The sequence below is a fragment of the Crinia signifera genome, chromosome 12 (genome assembly GCF_055691185.1).
Source record: "Crinia signifera chromosome 12, ASM5569118v1, whole genome shotgun sequence".
Lineage (NCBI taxonomy): Eukaryota > Metazoa > Chordata > Amphibia > Anura > Myobatrachidae > Crinia > Crinia signifera.
The window spans coordinates 62,259,957-62,284,031 of record NC_139228.1 but is presented as its reverse complement, the minus strand read 5'-3'; the positions used below and the strand labels follow the sequence as shown (position 1 = coordinate 62,284,031).

At 47.0% G+C, this 24,075-nt stretch overlaps 1 protein-coding gene across 2 annotated transcripts in view; it reads right to left on the bottom strand.

The window, feature by feature from the left end:
- Positions 1-24,075, bottom strand: part of SLC24A4 (solute carrier family 24 member 4) — a 127,709-nt gene that overhangs the window by 38,862 nt on the left and 64,772 nt on the right. For both annotated transcript variants that reach the window (XM_083165849.1, XM_083165850.1), the window contains exons 3-4: positions 16,616-16,692; positions 4,193-4,267 (exon numbers count right to left, since the gene is read on the bottom strand). In XM_083165849.1, coding sequence (XP_083021975.1) covers positions 4,193-4,267; positions 16,616-16,692 — 152 coding nt within the window. The remainder of the gene's footprint in view (positions 1-4,192; positions 4,268-16,615; positions 16,693-24,075) is intronic.

Here is a 24,075-nt window from a genome sequence, read left to right as displayed (position 1 = left end):
TAACGGGCATCACAGTGTGGGGGTCTAATGGGCATCATGATGTGCGACATAATGTGTAATTGTCATCATGGTGTGCGACATAAGGTGTAATTGTCATCACAGTGTGCTGCGTAATGTGTTATTGGAATCACGGATAAATATTGTATAATGATTTAAGTAGGCTGTTATTGGCCTTGATCTGTGAGGTGTACTAGGTCACTGTGTGGCCTTCAGCTGGCCAACTTAAGTGCGGGAGGACAATGACAATTCCTGCGGTAACCAATGTCTGGTCATGCAGGTCGCAAAAGTGAGATGTAAGGTAATTGTTGTCCTGCTAGACCAAACCCCTTATATTAAGCCACGCCCCTTTCGACAAATAAACCACACCCCCTATTTCGGCACGCGCGCCTTTGGCGCGCACAATTTCTTCTGTACCATGTTATATATTTGGGGGGGGGGGGGGGGGGGGCGCATTTTTATTTCTTTGCCCTGGGAGCTAAATTGTCTAGAAACGGCCCTGCTGGGGAGAATTCTGTGAGAGCGAATCTTTACCCCGACAAGGTGTGACTGACGCGGAGCCTGGGAGAAGGCACCAGAACATGTCGTAAACTATGCATGCCTTGATGGCTTCTGTTTGTTCCGCATAATTCAAGACAAACAGTTAATATTCTGAATTGGCTCCAAATGAGCAACAGATTTAGTCATTATTCACGGCAATCTTTACTCAAAGGATTGTGAGCATCTGCAGTGCCAGGAATGGAACGCTGCAACAAGAAGCTGGCGGCCTGTATGCGGTATGAAGGCTACTGTTAAAGCAACAGAGAAAAAGATGGCATGAGTGCATGGGGAGGGGGGGGGGGAGCTACAATAACAAAACTGGAAGTGGAACCAATTTAAAAAATGCAGCATTGAAAAGAGACGGATGACAGATCTCCGACTATTGCCTTTTCCTGCTAAATTCACACATCACCTGAAATTCCCAGCTCAAAAGTAGGTAGGTTAGAAATAACCTTAAAGGAATGTTCCACTCATAACCTTTTCACACCGCAACTAATTACCGGGTAAAAGCCACTTTGACCCAGTAATTAGTGCGATGCGAAAGGGGTAACCGTGTCCCTAAAATGGGTATCAACACGGTAATAAGAACCGGTAAGAAAGCAGAGTTCTTACCGGTTCGTTGCCATGTTGCTTGGTGGTGTGAATGGGTTAAATGGGTTGAGGGACACGTTTCCCGTTCACACTATGGAGGAGGCAGCGCTTGGAGCAGCGCCAGCTCTAAGGGCTGCCTCCTCCCCCACCCCCGATGATGCGCCGACTGTCGGCCGCGCCCCTAATGCTGGTTCGCTGTGGGGATGTAAACATCCCAAAATGCTGGCTCGCGCCGGGAATGACCCGTTCAAAGTACTGGTGCGATCCTTCATTATGTGATGTGAAAGCAGCATGAGAGGTGAAAAGTTACCTGGAAAAGAGGCGGTAGTACTGAGCAGGGGTGTATTAGGAAGAGGTCCTGTGTCCATTTTCCTGGTGAGTACCCTACTGCACATGCGCAAAACACCAGAAACATTATTTTTTTTTGTCTTTACTTTTTGGAATGTCTGCCACAGCAACCACCGCAGGGAACATTGCAATTATGGGGCGGGATGTACTGACGTGAAAACGAGGTAAAAACCCCACACCTATCTGCAGAGTGGGGAAGTGCTAGGCGGGAGAAGCGCTCTACCCACTCTGCATCCCCACTCTGCAGCTCTCTCAGCCAATCAGCGGCCGGCCATTCTTTTGAACACGTTTTTTCTCCTGTCCCCCACGGTCAGCTCCCCGCGAGTTACGCATGTGAAAAACGGCACATCGTATGTGAACCCTTCCGAGGGGCTGCTCAAGGGAATTTGGGTTTGACTTGTCCAGACTCGTGTATGGGGGGCCTTTAGAGTACAGGCTTGGAAGACATAGATGAGGACACATCTGGGAAATTGCGTCGGCAAGTTTTTATAATGTATCCGTCACCCAAACAGGAACATGATCATCACGTTTAGCTTATTTTCATAATGATGCCGATTTAAAATGCAGCTATCTTCTGATCCAGTACTGCACGCCCAACGCCCTCAGGTCTGAATCTGAGTCTGAATAATGGATTTTCATACATCAGCGTCCCCGGTACGTGGGTGAAGCTTTGCGCCCGCTATCCTTTGTCATTTTTACCCACCACAGTTTATTATCCCTTGACAACAAACTGACTTCCAGCAGAGATTCTCAGAGACACCGAACCAATTCCTAAAGCTACAGATCTTCAAACACAAAACTCAGCTCACATATAATGAACAGAAAGCATCGAGCCAGAATCCCAGGGTATAGTTATACGTTCTTCAGTTATCTCTACTCTATGTCGGCATTTCCCGGCCACACAGATATGCAGCCGCTGATTCAGAGTCGCACGGATCTCTCTTCACGGGTGCAACTGGCGAGTGTTTGCCCGCAGAGATGGCGCAGAAGCGATTTTATGCCTTTTTGCCAAAGCCTATTCTGAGTTGGATGCAAATTGGCCGGTGCTGTGATGGGTTTCAGGGCGGGAACAGGGTGGTGGCTAAGAGATTCGTGGCTGAGAGATTATGTGGAACCACCCTAAGGTGGGAGTGTCGGGCATGGTTCTGTCATGGTATGTCTCGTCCACAGGATCGGGTGCGTGCAACTGGTGATGCTAATAATGACATCACAGATGCAGCTTTGGGGGGTAAAATCAATTTAAGGTACATGACACCCAAGACGTGCGCAGAGTCTCGTGTTTTGGTTGGATTTCTTCATAAAGACCGCTACAATCATGTAATTTTTTTAAAATCTTAAACTAAATTCAGATTGAAACTCCAAATTCCAAATCGTGGGAAAGTCCGTACAAAGGGCCCGATTCAGCATAATTCGCTAAGCAGTGGCCTTTGGCTGCTTAGCGAGCAGGCTAACGCCGCCCGATGGGCAAACAAATGCCCAGCCCCCGCCACTGAGCTCCGCTATACGAATGGCTGTGTTCTCTCGCACATCCATTCACATGCGGCCGACAGCAGGAGAAATCAAATACGCAGATGCGCAGACCCTCCACCATTGGAACGGGGCCGAATTTTCCCCATTGTGATCAATACTGAATCACCCCCAAAGTCTTGGCTTGGTTCGGGTCTCCTTAGTAGAACCGAAAGTGAAATCGTTTCAGATCCACAAAAATTCTGCAGTTCTGGATCAAAGGTCAAAATTGACAAAAGTTTAACACAAACAAAAAGGTTGACATCAGAAAAAAGGTCAACATGAGTATTCGGGGTCAATGTCAACACCTCAGCATGCGAACCCTTAATTGGTGTAGTGAGTACTCCCACATACTTCAGGACAGGTGCCTCGCTCCACTACCGCTGCTCTCTGCACTTTTTTTGTTAAAGTATGAAAAATTCCCCCCCAAAATTTAAAAAACAAAATCATGAAAAACTCACGTGTCGACCATGTTCATGTTGATCTTTTTCTTGGGTCGACCTTTTGTCAAGGTCGATCTTGTGGAAGTCAACCTTTTGTTGATGTCAACCTTGTGCATGTTGACATTTTGCCAATGCCGAGCTTGTGACAATGTCGACCTTTTTTACTATCTATCTAGACCAGCGGTTCCCAACCTCGGTCCTCAGGACCCCCCCCAACAGTGCACGGTTTCCAGGTCTCCACACAGATTCACAAGTGAAGTAATTAGCTCCACCTGTAGATCTTTTAAAATGTGTCAGTGTATAATGAGTGCACGTGTGTATCTGCCTGGTGACCTGGAAAACATGAACTGTTGGGGGGTCCTGAGGACCGAGGTTGAGAACCACTGATCTAGACACTGTTGAAATATCATTGGATACCGATATTCAGATGGGTTTGGATTACTAATACTGGAACTTTACTGCACTTCTCTAGAAAATCACACACACACACTATTATATAATGAAAGGCTCCTCTCCTCTATGGGGGTATTTCAAGTGTTTTTCCTGCTGGCCACTAGATGGTGCAGGATGGAGCAAATATATGAGTTCTATTGAAGATGGGATGTTGCCATAGCAACCAATCAGAATCCACTTATTTATTCTTCTAGAAGATAATAGATAGAATCTGATTGGTTGCCCATAGCAACATCCCATCTTTATAAATTAACCCCATGGACGGGAGAAAAGTCAATAAATAAAAGGAGACAGCTATGGTCCTAGGTACCCACCTCAGAGATCTTCTCCAGGGATGGAACAAAGAAGTCGTCACACACAATAGCCAAGGCGTAGAACATGTACAGCGCCTGCAATGACAAGAGAGCGCGTTTCACTTACACCGTAAATCAGATAAATCCGGCATTCCGCACACGGCGGTTCCCAGGAACCATTCAGCCGATCAGGAGAACCAGCAGTTCCAGTCCTGTTCCATATCAGAGCAGCTTCTGGATTTATATATAGCACATTATAAAGCAATCCGTCACAGTCAGGCCGTAAATCTAGAAATGTGCTCAATAAATCACCACAAATGCATTTCTATGTCAGGCACAAATGACATTGCCGGTAGAGGAGCTGATATCAGAGACTCTTCAATTGAACATCGATGCGTTAAGCGCGGTAACGTGAGGGCGGTAATGCTGAAGCAGTTATGTTTGATTAGGTTATGAGGCTGCAAATCTTCTCTCAATCAAACTCACATCTAAGGCCACAGAGACTTCGTTCTGCAATCTCTGATGCTGGGGATCAGAGGATCAGAGTTTGCTTTATTGGTCTAGATTACAATCTGATCGGTATTGATCTACTAGATCCTGCTTCCCCTCACTGCTCCTGCGAGGAGCCCCCCCATACCTCATACACGGGATTCCCTTTGGTGTATAAAGCAATGATAACAATGTAAATAACCTACTCACTGGAGGCGTTGGTACATCGGGTCTGCACTTGCGTATTTTCGCCCATACAAAGCAGACCTGCAACATCGTTCCCTGGAGCGAATTTGCCTGTAAGTGAGCGTGAATCACCCCCAAATTACCAACCAATCAATTCCCAACAGCTATGTTACAGGCTGTGTTTGAAAATGTCAGGAGCTGGTTGGCTGGTACTTTATCTCTCTCTTCAAGGCTTGTGAATCTGGAAAGTGCCTAACCATTATCATTGGGCTGGCATATGTCAAAAGTTCGGTGTTACATAAACCGCACTTTGTTTGTGACAGACTATGGGCCCCCTTTGTCCATGCCCCTGTGCAGGGCTGCGGACGGATCTGTACGGTTACACATCTGTTCGCTAGCGGACGCACAGAGGAAAAAATATATTGATGGTTACTTTCTATCGGATGATCTTTCCCCCCTCTCCCCGCTTCTTGAAGCCCCCGGCGGCTGCATGGATTTAAGCGAGTTCGGAGCAGGTGCCAACATCATGTGCCCGCCCATGGCAGGCAGCACAATGCCTGCTTTTGGCGAGGCACTCCCAGCATTTCTATGGGCGCGCCTCTGACAGTCTGGCTGTGAGCGCATTGGCAAGGGAGAAATTTGCCGAAGGTGCTCGCTGCCCGGCGACATTACCGACATTACATTAGCCCCACCATCAGACAGGGGCCGAATTGGAACCTATGGTGCGGAATGCCAACCGAACTCAGATTTTTTTTTTAAAAGGGGCAATTACTTGCAAGGTATGGGTTTGCCTTGTAAGTGATTTTACCTTTAGAAAAATTCCATTACATTCAGGCCTATAGCTTGTTACATGCTTCTTATATGTATCCATCATGAGCTGACGACAATCGGTCTAAAATCAAATATTTGGGATCCCCCCTCCAGAAATCCTGCATTTGCCACTGAGCAGGCAGAGTTTGAGTAACAGTCTTGCAATCCTGCCTGGCAGAAATGCACTATACCAGAGGTCCTCAGACTATTTAGCTCTGGGACCCCATCAGACAATAAAAATAATTACAGGACCCCAGCAAGTTACTGCAGAAGGTCATCCCATCACCTGTGTGGTCAGCAGACAGCACATACATGGCAGCATTGGGGAGGCACAAATTATGGGAGGAGTCTAAAATAGCAGACAATTCAACTGATTTTTCAGACTCCTTGAATCACTGACTGAGATCAGAAAAGTCATCAGCCTGATGGGCAGCAATATGGAGTTGCGACCCCATGCTGGGAAGGTCGGGACCCACTTTGGGGTTAGGTCCCACAGTTTGAGAACCGCTGCACTATACGGATTGATTCTTACACCGGACGCTGGCCAGTGATGTCACCCCACCTCTATATATAAGATCTGGATGTGGCCTCATTTGTCCATAATGTAGTGGGGATCAAAACCTAATCTTCAAGCAGGGCTGCGTTCTCATCTAATATTGCCGGGTTAATAACTGCGCCACATCGATGATTTCAGAACCAATCTCTGCTCACAAACGAAGCACTGGTTGGTATAATTAAAAATAAATGAAATGGAAACATAAGAGGTCTCGCTAAAGGTTTTCCCCGAGGCTAACGAGAAATAAAAAGATCTGCGAGAATTATTTTACCACTACACACGTGATCTAACTGCAGATCGTGTTCTCCGAGCGGAATTTGGGTTCTAATTACATGTAACAATATATAAAGCCATGCAAAGTAATTCATCTTCATTCAGTAATTATCTGAGCCAAGCCGCTCCACTCGGAGACAAGCGTATTAATCTGCTTTATTGAGCCAGCTCACAGCAATAAATATCGCTCATGATAAACAACTTATTTTCACATTTTCTGAGCGTAATCACTTGGGGATTCAGCCTGGTGCGCGCTCTGTATGAAAAGCGTAGGCGCTAAGGCGTCTGACAGCAAAACGTTATAGGAAAAGCATTCCCCCCCCTGGAATAATTGGGATTTAAAGGCAATATAAATCTACGGACTGACAGCATCGAACGCGTTCTCTAGAAATATTCAGCAGAACGTTTCCGTGTGAGATTTAGGCAGGAGATAGCTTTCCAGCTTTTGCGGAACTACAGGTCCCAGCAGCCCGTATCAGTTCGGTTTTCAAAAGAAGGTCTGCCATGTACAGTAGCACTGGTGACATGAACGGTCTAAACATAAGGCCGCTATTATCATTCAGAGCACGATGACATTCAGACACATTTCCTGGATCTTGGAGGTTATTCGGTACTTGTGTATTATCACGGCGCCCACTAAGCTATTTGCTGAGTGGGCTATTCTGCGTAGGAAAATCGCATCACATTGCATCGCATGGGCCATTTTAAGTGCCGATGCGATGCGATGCAATCCGATTTTGTGTATTCAGTGCTCTTTTATTTATGTTGTATAGGGTGTACAATGCCATTAGGTATACAATAATGGCATACAATGAGGTTTTAGGCACCTCCTCCCCCCCACTATCCACGCCACCGCCGAAGCGTGGCGAGCGCAGCGATTCCCGCATGGGGTGGTGGAACGCGTCCTTCGAACCTTTTCATACCCCTACTATCCACATCAGCATGGAGTTGATTTTATATAGTGTGGCGAGCGCAGCGAGCCACCGAGGGGTCGTGGAATACATGTAAAGTAAGCCGCGTCCCCTCGCCACGCTTCGGGCACGGTGGCTCGCTGCGTTCGCCACACTATATAAAATCAACTCCACGCCGACGTGGATAGTGGAGGTATGAAAAGGATGCGTTCCGCCGACGCCTGCCACGCTTCGGGGTGGCGTGGATAGTGGGGGGGGGGGGTTTGCCTAAAACCTCATTGTATTCCATTATTTTATACCTAATGGCATTGTACACCTAATGGCATTGTACAGGTGCGATTCAATGCGATGCGATTCCCCGGGGCTAACAGAGCAGTGAATAAATTACATAGGAAAATCGCATCGCACGGCCGTTACAATGGCCCATGCGATGCAATTTTGCTACGGTGCCGTACGTAAGAAACTTGGGCGCCGTGATAATACACAATACCGGTTATTCAGATGTGGATTAGAGTGGCCAATCCTGGGATCGAGATCTTTGGGATCCCAGGATTTGGTCCAAAACTCGTTGGGATTTGAATCCCAGGATCGACATCCCTAATGTGGATGGAGTTGCTTCTCATGCAACTGTAACAGGTAATAGACGCCTATCTGTGCTACTTCCAATGAAAGGATAGAACCTGCGACCACATCTGAATAAGCCTCATCATGCAGGGGGCAAGCACATGCATAAAAGACACACTAAGGGGACGATTCTGGTTCATTAAGACGCTCGGGGCTTACGAATGTGCATTTCTGTGCAGACACAAAGCCCGACTGCGAACGGCACGGGAGAGGGGGAGAGGGGGGGGGGGCAGAAGGTGGGATGGGGTGGATGAGGGATTTGGCAGTGCACGGACATGGGAACGCCCAGCGTTTCATGGGCAACCCACGAAAACACTGGGCGTTCCCATGGGATTGCAGGCAGGATGAGGTGTGCCGGGGGGCAGAAGGCTGACATCAGAGTTGCCCGCCCTGTCTTCGTCCCACTGCCCGCAAATATAAGTCAGTCTCTACTTGGTTGGCATTGGTTGGCAACCAATGAGTGATTTCTCCTGCTCCGGGCACATACAAGGGGATGTGTCTACCTAACACATCCCCACGCATGGTTGCGAGGGTATCTGACCGCTGGGGGGGGGGGTGTATTTTCCATGGGATGGACTCTCAGGCAGTGAGAGTAGCAGCAGCGACATTTGCAGCTTAACAAGCCAACCTGAATTAGGGCCTTTGGGGCAGATGTATTAAGCCTTAACAAGAGATAAATGCAAGGGTGATAAGGAGAGATAAAAAGGGATTTTTGTAAGAACTTACCGTTCGAATCCCTTTCTCTGATATGGTCCTGGTGACACAGCTCAACACTGGGATGTAGGAGGGTCCGAAGGAGCCAGGCACCTATCCTAAAGTTTTAGAGGGTAGGCTCCTCCCCTACTGCATCCCTGGACTCTTCAGTTCAATCTTTCAAAGCCACTGGAATACATAACTCAGTACAAACGCCTGCACATATTATATGCACATTTTATAACAGAAAACTGTTAACTTTTAACCATTTTAACATGAACATCATGAAACTTCTGGCATACTTACTGAGCGTAAGGGAGGGATCGCTGTGTCACCAGGACCATATCAGAGAAAGGGATTCGAACGGTAAGTTCTTACAAAAATCCCTTTTTCTCTTTCAATGGTCCTGGTGACACAGCTCAACACTGGGACGTTCCAGAGCCGGTCCTTTGGGAGGGTACGCTCAGGTCTGCAGCTCTCAGCACTGCTCGCCCGAATGATGCGTCCTCCGACGCGAACTCATGGAATCTATAGAATTTGGCAAATGTGTGAACAGATGACCAAGTGGCAGCTCTGCAAACCTGCTCAGCTGTGGCCCCATGTCGAACCGCCCAAGAGGTGGCAACTGACCTGGTGGTATGCGCATTTATTTTGGCCGGTACTGGTCTACCCACTTTGGTGTATGCAAAGGCTATCACAGACCGCAACCACCTAGCAATAGTCTGCTTAGATGCAGGCCAACCAATTTTGTGTACGTCGTACAATACCAACAATGTGTCAGTCTTCCTGACACTCTTCACTCTGTCCACATATATGCGTAAGGCACGCACAACATCCAAAGTTCTTAACTTGTCCCTTTTCTTAGACCCCTCTGGGGGTTGAAACACAGGTAGAACTATCTCCTGATTTAAATGGAAGGTAGATACCACCTTCGGTAAAAACTGAGGCACTGTTCTTAAAACAGCCCTGTCATCATGAAAAATTAAGAAGGGAGATTTACATGACAAAGCTCCCAATTCTGAAACTCTTTTAGCAGATGCTACTGCTAACAAAAACACTAGCTTCCACGTGAGAAACTTAAAGTCAGCCGACCTTAAAGGTTCAAAAGGTGCCTTTTGAAGGCATTCCAAAACCAGTGATAGATCCCAAGGTGCTACTGGTTGCTTGTATGGAGGTTTCAACCTGGATACTCCTTGTAAAAAGGTTTGAATTTCCGGCAAAATGGCTATCTTTTTCTGGAAATAGATGGACAAGGCCAAAATCTGTACCTTCAGTGACTGAAGGCTTAGGCCCGATGAAAAACCATCTTGTAAAAATTCCATCATTCTTGATAGCTTAAAATGAGATGTATGAGCCTTTCTTCTCTCACACCATCGAATGTAAGTCTTCCAGACTCTATAATAATTTGCCGAAGATACAGCTTTTCTGGCTTTTATCATCGTCTGTACTACTGCCTCAGAAAACCCTTTTCTTTTCAAAATGGTGGTTTCAATAGCCAGGCCGTCAAAATCAATCGATCTGAATCCAGGTGATTGAACGGGCCTTGTCTTAGAAGGTCTGGTCTCAGAGGTAGACGCCATGAGTCCACAGACAACCTCTGAAGCCTCGAGTACCAGGATCTCCTTGGCCAATCTGGGGCCACTAAGATCACTGGAACCTTCTGCCCCTGTATTTTCTTCAGAAGTCTCGGTAACATTGGTACTGGTGGGAATGCATAAAGGAGATCTCCCTGCCAGTGAATAGTCATGGCATCCACTGCCTCCGCTAGTGGATCCCTTGTTCTGGCATAGAACCTGGGCACTTGACGGTTGATCCTGGATGCCATCAGGTCCACATCCGGAGTTCCCCACATCGAGGTGATTTGTTGAAACACCTGAGGGTGTAAGCTCCATTCCCCTTCCTTGAGCTCCTCCCTGCTCAGGAAGTCGGCTTCTATATTCTCTATTCCTGGGATGAATATAGCCGATACAGCTGGAACATTCTGTTCCGCCCATAGGAAGATTCTGGATACCTCCCACATGGCCAATCTGCTGCGTGTACCTCCCTGGTGATTCAGATACGCCACAGCTGTGGCATTGTCGGTCTGAATCCTCAAAGGGAGGTTCTGTAACCTGTCTCCCGCCAAGGAAATCACTTTCCAGACAGCTCTCAGCTCCAAGATGTTGATTGGTAACGCTGATTCCTCTGCCGTCCACAGGCCCTGAAGCCTGAGATCCAGGGCTATTGCCCCCCAGCCCCTGAGACTGGCGTCGGTAGTTACTATCAACCAGTCCCAGGTCTGTAATGACCGACCCCACTGAAGGGAATCTACTTCTGTCCACCATTTCAAGGATTCTCGGGTGTCCGAAGACAGCACTATCATCTCGGATTTCATGGTCAAAGTGTTTCCTGACCAGGCTGACAAAATGTTCCATTGGAACCTCCGAGAGTGGAACCTGGCAAACTGAAGCGTCTCGAATGACGCCACCATCTTCCCCAGGAGCTTGAGGCACCTCCATACTGAAATGCTCTGAGCCCTGAGAATCTCCTGGACTAGGGTGACCAGATCCCTGGCCTTTACCTCCGGGAGGAATACCCGATGAAGATGGGTGTCCAGTATGACTCCCAAGAATTGGAGCCTTTGTGATGGTACCAACTGAGATTTTTGCAAATTTAAAATCCAGCCGTGAGCCTGCAAAAAACTGATGGCCTCTGCCAAGTGACTCTGCAGCATGGCTGCTGACTCTGCTTTGAACAGGAGATCGTCCAAATAGGGTATTACTGTGATTCCCCTGAGCCTCAGCACCGCCGCCATTACTGACATTATCTTTGTGAATACCCTTGGCGCGGTTGCTAGCCCAAAGGGTAACGCCCGGAATTGTAAATGCAGGTCTCCTATGGCAAACCTCAACAAGGTCTGATGCTCCGGGTGTATAGGAACGTGCAAATATGCGTCCTGGACATCCATGGACGCCAAAAATTCTCCCTGGTCCAGACTCAGGAGTACTGACCGTAGAGACTCCATTTTGAAATGGTCTACCCATAAATGAACATTTAGAGACTTCAAATTTAGTATTGGTCTGAAAGACCCGTCTGGTTTGGGCACCAGGAACAGCGTGGAGTAAAAGCCTTTCTTCCACTCTGTCCTGGGGACTAGTGTAACCACCCCTTTTTCCAAAAGGGAGTGCGCTGCTCTCACAAGAGCTGTACGCAGCCGTGCCTCCTTTGGTAAGGATGTGGGAATGAACCTCTTCGGAGGTGGCCCTCTGAAAGGGATTTTGTAACCCTGTGTTATGATGTCTAGCACCCAGGCATCCTGGCCTAGAGAAGCCCAAGCGTCCCTGAAATGTGTGAGACGCCCGCCCACTTTTGTCACTGTCGGGCAAAGCCCCTGACAGTCATGCAGAGGGTTTATCCTCTCCTTTATTGGCAGGCTTCTTGTGAAAAGAGCCAAATTTTGACTTTTGTGTCTTGCCTCTAGAGGGCTGAAACCTTCCCCTGAAAGACTGTCCTCGAAAGGACGCACCACCTCTAGGGGAGGGCCGAAAGGACGGCTTAAAAGCAGAAAATCTGGATGTCTGCTTTGCTGAGGAGGCCGGCAGGAATGTACTTTTGCCGCCTGTGGCCTGTTTTATAATCTCCTCTAATTCGGTACCAAAGAGTACCTTTCCTTTGAAGGCTAATGTTTCCAGAGCCTTCTTGGACTCATTGTCTGCTTCCCAGGCTTTAAGCCAAAGCACTCTCCTGGCATTAATGGAGACTGTGGACACTCTGGTTGCCATTTTAATAGCTTCCTCCTCTGCTTCAACTGCATATTCTGCTGCTGCCTTAATCTTTTCTGCAAGCAGTAATGCACCCGGGTCAGCCTGCAGCATGGTGCATAATTCACCAGCCCACTCTATCATGGCCTTAGAAACCCAGGCTGAAGCAATAAGGGGTCGTAAGGTAAACCCCACCCCTTCAAAGATAGCCTTGAGGTTTCCCTCCAGCTTTTTATCCACAGAATCTTTAAAAGCTGCACCGCCTTGTACTGGTAATACAGTAGCCTTGGACAAACGTGCCACTGAAGCGTCCACAACTGGGACCCTTTCCCAGAGCTCCGCATGAGACTCTGGCATGGGGTACAGATTAAGGAATCGTTTTGGCATCTGAAGCCTCTTATCAGGAGTTTTCCAAGCCCCTTCTAACAATTCCTGTAACCCCTCATCTGAAGGAAAAGTAACAGCCTCCTTCCGCTGTCGCTTAAAAACACCTTTAACAGGAGTCTTATCCTCCACAGTCAGCTTTAAAGCCTGCTTCACAGCTACAATGAGATCCTCTATACCAGCAGCAGAGTTCTCTTCCAAATCATCACCCTGATCCCAGGGGATGTCAGTATACTCTCCTTCCTCTTCATCTACCACAGTAGTTAAAGCATAAGACCTTCTAGGGGTCCCTGCCACATCATCCATTTTGTCCAGCATTTCACTGAACCTGTTAATGCCTTTTGCAGTATCCTGCATCACCTGGATAAGTGCAGGATCTGCCTGGGTAAGAGGCAAGGAGCCAGACGACTGCTGAGATGATGGCATAGGTCTCTGTGATTCTACCAGCCCATCACTCTGCCTGTCCAAAAGCTGCACCAAAGCGTTTACTGACCTGCCTAGGGCCCTGGCCCACGCAGGTTCCATATGCTCTGCCCTATGGGGATCACTGCCCATGGGTCTCACATCAGCGCAAGTAATACATAAGCCCCCCTTGGCCATCTGCTCAGGGACAAATTTTTGTGTGCAAACATTGCACGCGCTCAGTGCATTAAGGGCTCCCTCCCCCAAAACCACAGCCTGATGCTCAGACATGATGCAAGTGATAAATGTATATCTATCAGTATACACAGTGCAAACAATGTACAAGCGTTTATACAGAGCAATGCACCCAGTCACTTATCTGTCTGTTGGTTTCAACTGCGGGGAAGCGATGCCCAGGAAATCCAAGTCACTCTGCCAGGATCAGTAAGCCAGCTCAGCTCCGCTGCAAGCGTTCTGAAAGGCGCCAAAGTCAGAGTGAAGGAAGAGACCACAGGTCCCTGCTGCTGCGGGGTCCGTGACCTTTTGGCGCCAACCACCCCCAGCAAGCCGCTCCTTAGGTAGGATTTCCTAGTTCCAGTGTCTCCCCCTCAAATGGGGATCACTTGGAACATGCCTGTCACAACGCTGCTGTCCTCTCATCTAGGAGCTCAGCGTGTAAGCTCCGCATAAAATGGCCGCCGCCATCACGGAGCGCCTGTCCCCCATGATCCCCACCTAAACGTGGAGCCGGTTTCAGGGTACTCCGGAGCCCAGGCAGCCTTTTAGAAAAGGCTATAAGCGCTGCACAGGGAGACCAGACAGTGTCTCCCCTGTGCACAGTGAGCTGACAGGACGCGCTTCTGTCAGCTCCTGCTGCGCAAGCAGTGTGAGGATTCACTATGAGAATCCTCACACTGTGCCTACCTAGCTAGGGTAAAAGTTAATAAAATAATAAAAATCCCCTAACTACTCTAATTCTTCGGCTGCTCCTGCAGCCCTTTAGAATAGCACCCACTCCAGTGGGCACCTAACACGAACTGAAGAGTCCAGGGATGCAGTAGGGGAGGAGCCTACCCTCTAAAACTTTAGGATAGGTGCCTGGCTCCTTCGGACCCTCCTACATCCCAGTGTTGAGCTGTGTCACCAGGACCATTGAAAGAGAAATATATAGTTACATAGTAGGTAAGGCTGAAAAAAGACTTGCGTCCATCTAGTTCAACCTGGTATAGATATCCATTGCTGATCTGGTAGGTTCTGGTATTTTACAGACAAATTATATTTCTTATTTGTACCCATGGATGTTTTTCTCCAGTAAATGTTTGTCCAACTTTGCCTTGAACGCATTTAATGAGCCAGTCGTTACCACCTCTCTGGGAAGAGAGTTCCAGAGTTTGACTGTTCTGACCGTAAAGAAATTCTTTCTACTAGCTGAATGAAATCTTTTTTCTTCTAATCTATACTCATGCCCTCGCGTCCTAGATTCCTTTCTAGTAGAAAAGAGGGTGCGTGACAGTTCCTTATATTGGCCCTTGATATACTTCAGGGTTGCCGACCCTCCCGGAATTTCCAGGAGTCTCCCGAAAATCGGGGCTCCCTCCCGGCCCCCCGGAAGGGTGGGCAACCCTCCCGGATTCAGGGGGGACCCCCACTGTCCCCCGGATCGCGGCATTAAAATGCCGCAATCCTCGGGTCTCAGAGGAGGGGGCGGAGCTAAAATGACACAATCGTGTCATTTTAGCCCCGCCCCCTCCACGGAGATCACTGAATTAGCTGGGTTAACAGCATGGGGGCGGGGCTTAGTGATGTCTCGCTTAAGCAACGCCCCCTGAGCGGCTACTGAATCTCTCCTCTCCGGGCTTCTCCCGGAGAGGAGAAGAAGAAAGTCGGCAACCCTGATATACTTGTACATGTTGAGCATGTCCCCCCTTAAACGTCTCTTTTCTAATGTAAATAGTCCCAAATTGCTTAATCTCTCCCCGTAGCTTAAATTCTCCATTCCCCTAATAAGCTTTGTTGCTCGCCTTTGGACTTTTTCTAATTCTATGATGTCCTTTTTATAGTGTGGGGCCCAGAACTGTACTCCGTACTCTAGGTGAGGTCTCACCAATGCTTTATATAGTGGCATAATTACCCTCGAGTCCCCAATCACCTGCTAACTACCATGTTACAGCCTGTGTTTGAAAAAAGTCAGTAAGGAGCTGATTGGCTGGACGTTTATCTCTCCTTATCACCATTGCATTTATCTCTTGTTAAGGCTTAATACATCTGCCCCTTTGTGTCTGGAACAAACCATTTCTCAATGCAAGGCAAGCAGATGCATTTATATTGTTTCTGTGCAGGTTAAATACTGTCTGCTATTGCCTGTAGCCAACACATGTTAGACCGCTTTATTTTTACAATGCATTTAGATTTCAGTTTGAACACACTCCACCCAAATCTAACTCTCTCTACACCTTCAGAGCTGCATAGTTTAGCCCATTTGCAGGCTTTTTTGCTTTGCTAACAAAGCGTGTGCTAACAATTCTCTTCCCCAGCCTGCCAGTCAGTTCATTCCCTTACACCCGCTGACCTTACAGAAGAAAAATAGCTGCTTGTAATGAACGCATAGAGGGCAGTACGATCCCAACTTCTTCAGGGCAGCAGGGATGGTGGAATGGTTACTGCCTCACAGCACTGAGGTCTTATGTTATAAACTGTGTGGAGTTTATACGTCCTTCTTGTGCTTGAGTGGGCTTTCTCCAGGAATATACAGGAAAATAAACAATATGGGACAGCGCTAAGGGGGTTCTTTTGGTTCACTCTTTCTGACAAGTTCCTTCTTAGATGGACATGTGCACTGCAGGGGGGCAGATGTAACTTGTGCAGAGAGAATTAGATTTGGGTGGGGTTTTACTTCAAAGTGAGATCTATATTGCAGTGTAAAAATAAAGCAGCCAGTATTTTCCCTGCACAGAAAAATAAATAACTCACCCAAATCGAATTCTCTCTGCACCTGTTACATCTGCCCCACCTGCAGTGCACATGGTTTTGTCCATCTAAGAAGGAATTAGTCAGAAAGAGTGAACCATAGTAACCCCCTAAAACACAGGTATTTATTATTGAAACAATTTAATAATTCATTAATAATAAATAGAAATAATGTACATTTCTATTCAGAATTATTAAATTGTTTCAATTTTTAATACTGTTGTTTTAGCGCTGTAACACATATTGTTTTTTCCCTGTATATCTTTTGACTAGGGGATTTACTACCCCCAGTACACAGAAACAGCAGCTTCTTGGCACACCGGCTCAGCACGGAGCGCCATCTTTATATCGCTTGATATAAAGTTTCTCCAGGAATATGCATGCCTTATATAAACTGGAAGTAACTTACGCAGAAGATATGAAGCAGGATGGCTCCTTGCTGGCGTTCTTTAATGTTGAATAAATCATCTGGAAACTCGTTAATCGCTGGGGACAAAAAAAAAATCAACATTAATTACTGGCCTGTGAAATGGGTGACACATAAATACAAAAATGACACAGATAAAGGATTAAATGTCAGCACTCAGGGACCCCATTTTAACATTTGGGGTCCACGTTATCTGAGGAATTCCAGCCCTATGTGACCAGTTTGGGGGTGGATAGTGTGATGGCAGGGGGAACCCACACTGTGGTCACCTGCTATGGCATTATGCCCCCTGGTTGATCACACTTGGTGCTGGTAACTGGAACATAGGGGGAACCAACATTGATCAGGCCCAGAGGTCCATCACTGCGCAGTGTCCTATGGAACTGACATGTGTGGATACGGTCACTAAGCATTAGGTTGACACCACTAGGTCAACATGCATTAAGGTTAGGTCGACAGGGTCATTAGGTCGACATGGGGAAAGTTGACAGTGTCATAAGGTCAACATGGGGTTTTTCACTGTTTTTTGAGCCGACATGTGCCGACAACTGGTATTTCATGCCATACCATCCATTACCGCAAGGCTGGGCAATTGCGGCCCTCCAGATGTTGATGAAATACACATCCCAGGATGCTTTGCATTAGTTTTGCTATGTGGCCATGCTGAAACTGATGCAAGGCATGCTGGGATGTGTAGTTCATCAACATCTGGAGGGCCGCAATTGCCCAGCCCTGCATTAGCGTGTGGTGGGAGAATAAAATAGTGTGCCTAGCGTAGTGAGGCACCGTGCCCAAAGCATGGCGAGTGCATGCGAGGGGATGCAGCGCTACGTTTCAGTGTCCATGTCGACTGCATCGACACTCGGGTAAAAAACAACTGTTAAAAACCCCCATATCAAACTTATGACCCTGTCGACCTTCACCATTTTGGCCTTACGACCCTGTCGACCTAATGACTCTGTCGATCTAACCTATGTCGACCCTCAGCCATGTTGATCTTCAGCCAATGGCGACCTTAATGCATGTCGATCTAGTGGTGTCGACCTAATGCTTGTCTACCCAATGATCCCATTCCGACAGGTGTGTACACAGCATTGCGGTAGGCAACAATGCTAACATCTGCAGAGAAGGCAACAAAAATGGAAACTGACAAGGCCTGAGATTACAGTGACCAGCGTTACCACCCCTCTGCTGCCATTTAAATATGGTGAATTTAATTAAATTGCTGGTTCTGTGGTTCCAACAAACAGCCTAATTCAGACCTGAATGCATTTATGCAAATTTGCAGGGCGGCCGATTATCGATAGACTCCGCATTCGCACGGACCATAGTAGGCACACAGAAGGCTGTCCTACGATAAAAACGCTATTTTTTTTATCGCTGGCGGTTCGCAAGTACATTGACAGGAAGCCAGCGTTTGAGGGTGGTAAACGGCCATTTTCTGGGAGTGTCAAGGAAAATGCAGGCGTGCCCAGGGGTTTGTAGTGAAGACGTGTGACGTCAGCTCTGGCCATCTGGCAGGACGGCGTAAACCTGATCGCAGGGCTCTGAAAATTAGCAGCACAGCAATCAAGTGTGAATTAGGCCCAAAGTGACTTGCACAGTAGTAAAACCTTTTACACAGGTGGAAATACAGCCCGGTATGTGATTTCGATTTTAATACAATTAGCCAATCGCTCCTGCTCAGCATTTTCCATACGGACGACGTAAGTGTGACATTCCAATTGGGTTTAGAAGAAGAATAACTCGGAGGGTGCATTTCACATGTTGCTGTTACATTTATACTTTCCACTGCTCGACGACAAGGACAATGGGCCTTATTCTGGTTTACTCTCTGAGGCAAATTCCTTCTCAAATGGACAAAACCATGCTGCACTGCAGGTGGGGCAGATGTAACATGTGCAGAGAGAATTAGATTTGGGTGAGTTATTTTGTTTCTGTGCAGGGAAAATACTGGCTGCTTTATTTCTGCACTGCAATATTGATCTCACTTTGAAGGAAAACCCCACCCAAATCTAATTCTCTCTGCACATACATCTGCCCCACCTGCAGTGCCCATGGTTTTGTCTATTTGAGAATGAACCAGAATTAGGCCCATTGTCACTATTTTTATGACTGCGTAAAACATATTAACGTCCCTCATCATATACTACTGTCATAGTGGTGTCCAAGTGCCCTCAGGGCCCTATCCATGTCTGTATGAACTCGTCCAGGTGGCTGCGAATATTTACACTACATCATCACAGCACGAAGCTGCCACCCAGAAATAATAACATAGACGCCCACAATAGCCATCGCAAACTCATCCACGATTGCATAGAACGAGGAACATGGCCATGGCGCGCGAGTTCTGGCAGCCACTTCCCATTAATGCCCCCAAAACTGGTCCTAACTTTCAATCACTCTGCAATAAATAGTCTCACATGAGTAAGGCCCTCAAACACTATCTGTGTACCAATCCCTTCCAATAAGGAGGGTGGTACATCTATTTATGTCCTTATTACAGACTTGCCTTGCTCCCGGTTGTTACAGGAGCCTCCCGCTGCCCCGCAAACCTGCCCCCACCTTCAGCACAATCCCGACTGCGCATGCGCGGGGGACATGAACGCCATGATGACAGCCGGCCACCGCAGGGTTGTGGCCAACCGACATGCTGTATTGGGAGGAAAAGGAAGTCCGTGCATGCAGCAAGAGGAACAGGAGAGCTCGTCAGCCAGGGCTTCTTTGATGCTGGCCCCGCCCACCCACTCACACTGAGTGAGCTCCGTGCAATTCTCTTCCTGGAAGTTCCTGGCCTGCACCTGTCACTGGCTGCTCTGTGCTGCATCCACGACTGCCAGCTCCCTGCACCTCCCAGGAAAGGGCAACACAGCCAGGTGAGTGCTCACTGCTGTGTACTGGGGGAGTGACGGGCTGTGTGTAATCTGTCACTTGTATGATTTACTGTGGGGCTATGTGTACTAGTCTGGGGGAGAGGGGCTGTAATATGACTGTGGGTACTCTGTGTAATGTCTGTGTGTGGGGGGGCTGTGTATTATGTCATATGGGGGCTGTCATACAATATTCTGAAGAAACTAGTAAATCATAGTGTCCCTCGACACTTCCTGGACAAACATATGAGTGACCCCAGTGGTCTGACCATAACAGGAGTGGAACACATTGTGACTACTAAGAGGGGGGGTGATAGATTTAGAAGATTATGTACTGCCGAGTCAGCTTGGATTTTCAAGTTGGACACGTTGAGTCCTAAGGGTCTCAACGAGGCCCTTGACTTCACATGTCTAGATTGATTAAGTTATCTGTATAAGAGTTAATTTGAGCTACCTATACTTGGGAATATTTAACCTGGGGTTTGTGTTGGGTCCCTGGGGACCCCCCAATAGGGTGGAGCGAAGGAGATCTACCCATACTGCATTTTGACAGTATGGGTTTGCAGAACTTCCTCTCTCCAGTTTGGGTGTCCCGGGGAAGACAACCATCAACTTATAAACAACTACACTGTTATATGTGTGACTAATGGGTGTATAGATAATGGGAGACTGTTCAGGACTCCATCTTTTTCCTACTGAAGGGGACTCTAATATTTAGACTATATAAAGTATGAGGAATACACCCACTAATCCAAAAAGTGGTCCCGTAAGGACTGGGGATCTAAACACCGTGGATTTAACATATACTGCTGCCCGAGCGTTGGGATCTACTCTAATTTAAATAACTGACAGAATAAATAAATAAAAGGATTGTATGGCATAATATGGTTAAATATAAAACATATGGATACTACATGAGGATTTGTTCTTCTTTCTTGATAAGATAAATTATATTGTCATCTTACTGATTACTGTACCATTTAAGAAATAAGAAATCCATATACATGAAAGTGTACCATAAATGAACACTATATCTGTAGGCTCATAGAATTATGGCACATTCCGTATATCTATATTAATAATAATAATAATAGCACTTAGTACGTAACTAAGTACGAGCTGAGTGACTGAGTTTCCAAGGGTTAACCATGTTTGAGCTGATCCTTGAGAGCTTTCAATTAGAATAAAGTATACCTCTAAGTTAATGAAGGAGGCTATATTGTATGCAATAACCGGACACACTGCTTTCTAATCAAGTAATACTATTGTAAAATGATTAAATGTTTTTATACTTTTCAATTTAAATAACTGTATTTATATATACCAACTTAATGAGTAGGATAATTGGCTTAATGAGCCTAACGATACACATTTCAACGTATAAATAGGATACAAACCAATCGTCAGTATCCGTCTTGAGAAAGTCTCCACGTTATTAAGGAGACGAAACGCGTTGACGTCATCATACCAGGACGTTGGGGCTGTCCGCTGCCACTTGCAAACACGCTGTATACACAGCTCTCTGGCGCTCTACTAGGACCAGCGCACATCTAACCATACTACCGCCTGTACATTCGGGACGCTCCGTCCCCCCCCCGGGAAGGAACCACCAGCTGCCGGCACCTAAGAGAGGTGACCCTCAGAGGACAACTACCGGCCGCCCTCCTCCCTCCGTGAACGGAGCAACCAACAGACCTGGCAAGTGTCACTGATTACTGCATAAACAGGGTGAGACAAAACCTAGAAACCCTGGCTTTAACTGCTGCATATCAATTGCTATCTGTGTGGAGTCCAGCCACATTCCATCTTTATTGCATGATACTCACATGCTAAGTGACTGTTGACCCTACATCATTTCATTTTACAAACAATAACTTTTCATCGGACTCTCAACCCACTAACCAATACTAACCAATATCAGGATAACAGCATTTCTGTGAGACGCTTATTAACCATCTGGCTCTTAACCATTTGTGTGGCTTACTAACAGCGGAGCACCCCCAGCAATCGTCCAATCCTAGTCCTACTAAGGACTGCTCATTATTAGGCTCTGCACCAAAAGCCTATAATTCCCCCTTTTTATATATCTTTTCTATTTTAACCAATTTATCAAATACAGATATACTGTATCTGACTGTGTTTTTATTATTTTTCTTATATATATATATATATATATATATATATATATATATATATTTTTTTTTTTTTCTTATGTATTGTAATTTATGTATTGCTTGATGTTATTTAATATATAAAATTTATACTGTACTAAGCAGTGTGTCCGTGTCACTCAATCTCTGCACGTTGGTCATCTGTTTGGAGTATATCCCTAAATTTATACATATATCTAGCAGCGCAATACACACCACCCTCTCTTTTTTCCTTTGTCATACGGGGGCTGTGTATAATGTAACACGGGGGGGGGACTGTGTATAATGTAACATGGGGGGACTGTGTATAATGTAACATGGGGGGGCTGTGTATAATGTAATATGGGGTGGGCTGTGTATAATGTAACATGGGGTGGGCTGTGTATAATGTAACATGGGGGGGCGGTGTATAATGTAACATGGGGGGGTTGTGTATAATGTAATATGGGGGCTGTGTATAATGTAATATGGGGGCTGTGTATAATGTAACATGGGGCTGTGTATAATGTAATATATAGTGGGCTGTCTATAATGTAACATGGGGGGCTGTGCATAATGTAATATGGGGGGACTGTATATAATGTAACATGGGGTGCTGCTTTTAGTACTATAGCGTACCTCACAATTGTCCCAATTAGAGCAGGACAGTCCCACTATTTGGAGAATGACCCGCTGTCCTTGCCACGTGGGTAATTAGGGGGGCGCCGAAGTTCACTGCTGCTTTGCTCTGCAGAGCAGCTGGGGATCGCTGAAGTGATACCGTAAGCCTGCACATGGCATCTCTTCAGCGCAGGGAAGGAGGGAGTGCAGGCAGGGAGCTACCCAGCTGCTAGGAATGATGACAATGGGGGTTGCGGTGCTAGTCCATGCCCTCTCCCCAAGGCCAAACCCACCTGGTGTGTAGCTCCACCCATTCATAGGCGCGGCAGGTCGCAGTTTGAGGCGATACGGCGCATTTTACTAGCACCTGGAATCTCCCTGAAACTAGTTTTCAAAAGTAGGCAAGTATGCCTTATTAAGGTGCCACAAATCAACCCTTATTCTTAGTGAATGAATGCATTTGATAAATGAGAGAAACTATCATTGATAAGAATTTACCACTTTTACTGATGTTATTGCAGAATTTAAGTGGAGAGATATAAAGTACAAACCAGGAGCATAGATACCATAGGTGCAGGGAGTGCAGCTGCTATGGGGCCCCATGCTGAGGGGGGCTACCTTCCCTGTCACAGTCACATGTGTTATATACAGGCAGTGTCGGACTGGCCCACAGGGGTACAGGGGAACCCCCGGTGGGCCCCACTGCCTGGGGGCCCCACCTCCAATTATAGGGATCAGGTTCCAGACTGTGCATATGAATTATACATTATACAAATGTTACATTATACTGCATAGGACTATAGTATATCTTCTAACTGTCAGGAGCCAGGTTTAATGGTTCAGTCTGTTTTGTTTCTGTTTGGCATTTTGACTCACTGTTGGCCTCCAGTGGTAGGTCTGTTGCCATTACAGCCCTGGGTTCTGTGAGCAATTATTCACAGGCTGTGAGGTATTAGCTCGTTAATCAGGAGCTGCCTGGAGATCCACCAGGTGTTTCAATCACCTGAGGCCTTTATAAACCATGCTCTCCTGGGGATCTGTGCCAGTGATAGCTTCCTGTTTAAGTTCCTGCTGCATGTGCAGGGAACTTCTGTCTGGTCCCTTGTTCCGGTCTCCTGTCTGGATCCCAGGATATATCCTCTGCAGCCCAGCTTCTTGCAGCCCTGCATTTAGCCTCTTCACCCGGTCCCTGGATTCTCTTGCTCCCGTCCCTGGAGTTCTGATATCCGGCCTCCCTGCCACTCTGTCGGCTGGAGTATCTTCTGGTCTCAGGTTTTCACCTACGTCTGTCCACGTCACCCTCCTTTGTTCCTGTGGGTCACGTAAGTGCTGCTTTGGAACTTGGTGTCACTTATCCATACCTTCCAGGCCCGCCGTGGCTGTACTCCGCCGTGGGTACCTTGATACCATCCAGGCCCGCCGTTGCTGTACCCCGCCGTGGGTATCTTGATTGGTTGTTACGTTGTCACCATATCTTTTCCTTTGTCTTATTTTGTCTGTTGCCATAGCTTCTGCCAGGCAGGGGTTCTCCCCTTTTCCCACTGCACTCGGTTTTGGGGAATCAGTAGTCCTTCTCTGTCTCATATCAGAGATTCCCTTGTTCTCACATTTGTGTTGGCTACTGGGTAGCCTCTCCCTGTTCTTGGCCTGGTGCCGCTAGTCAGGGGTTCCCTTCCAGGTAGGCCCTGTAGTTAGACGGTCCTCTTGTGATACCCCCTGGCGATCGCTTACCCTTTGTCACATCATAACACCTGTCCATTTATGTTCACATCTAAGCGGAACTAAAATGCGGAGGACTTGTATTCCATGCACAAACAGGGAA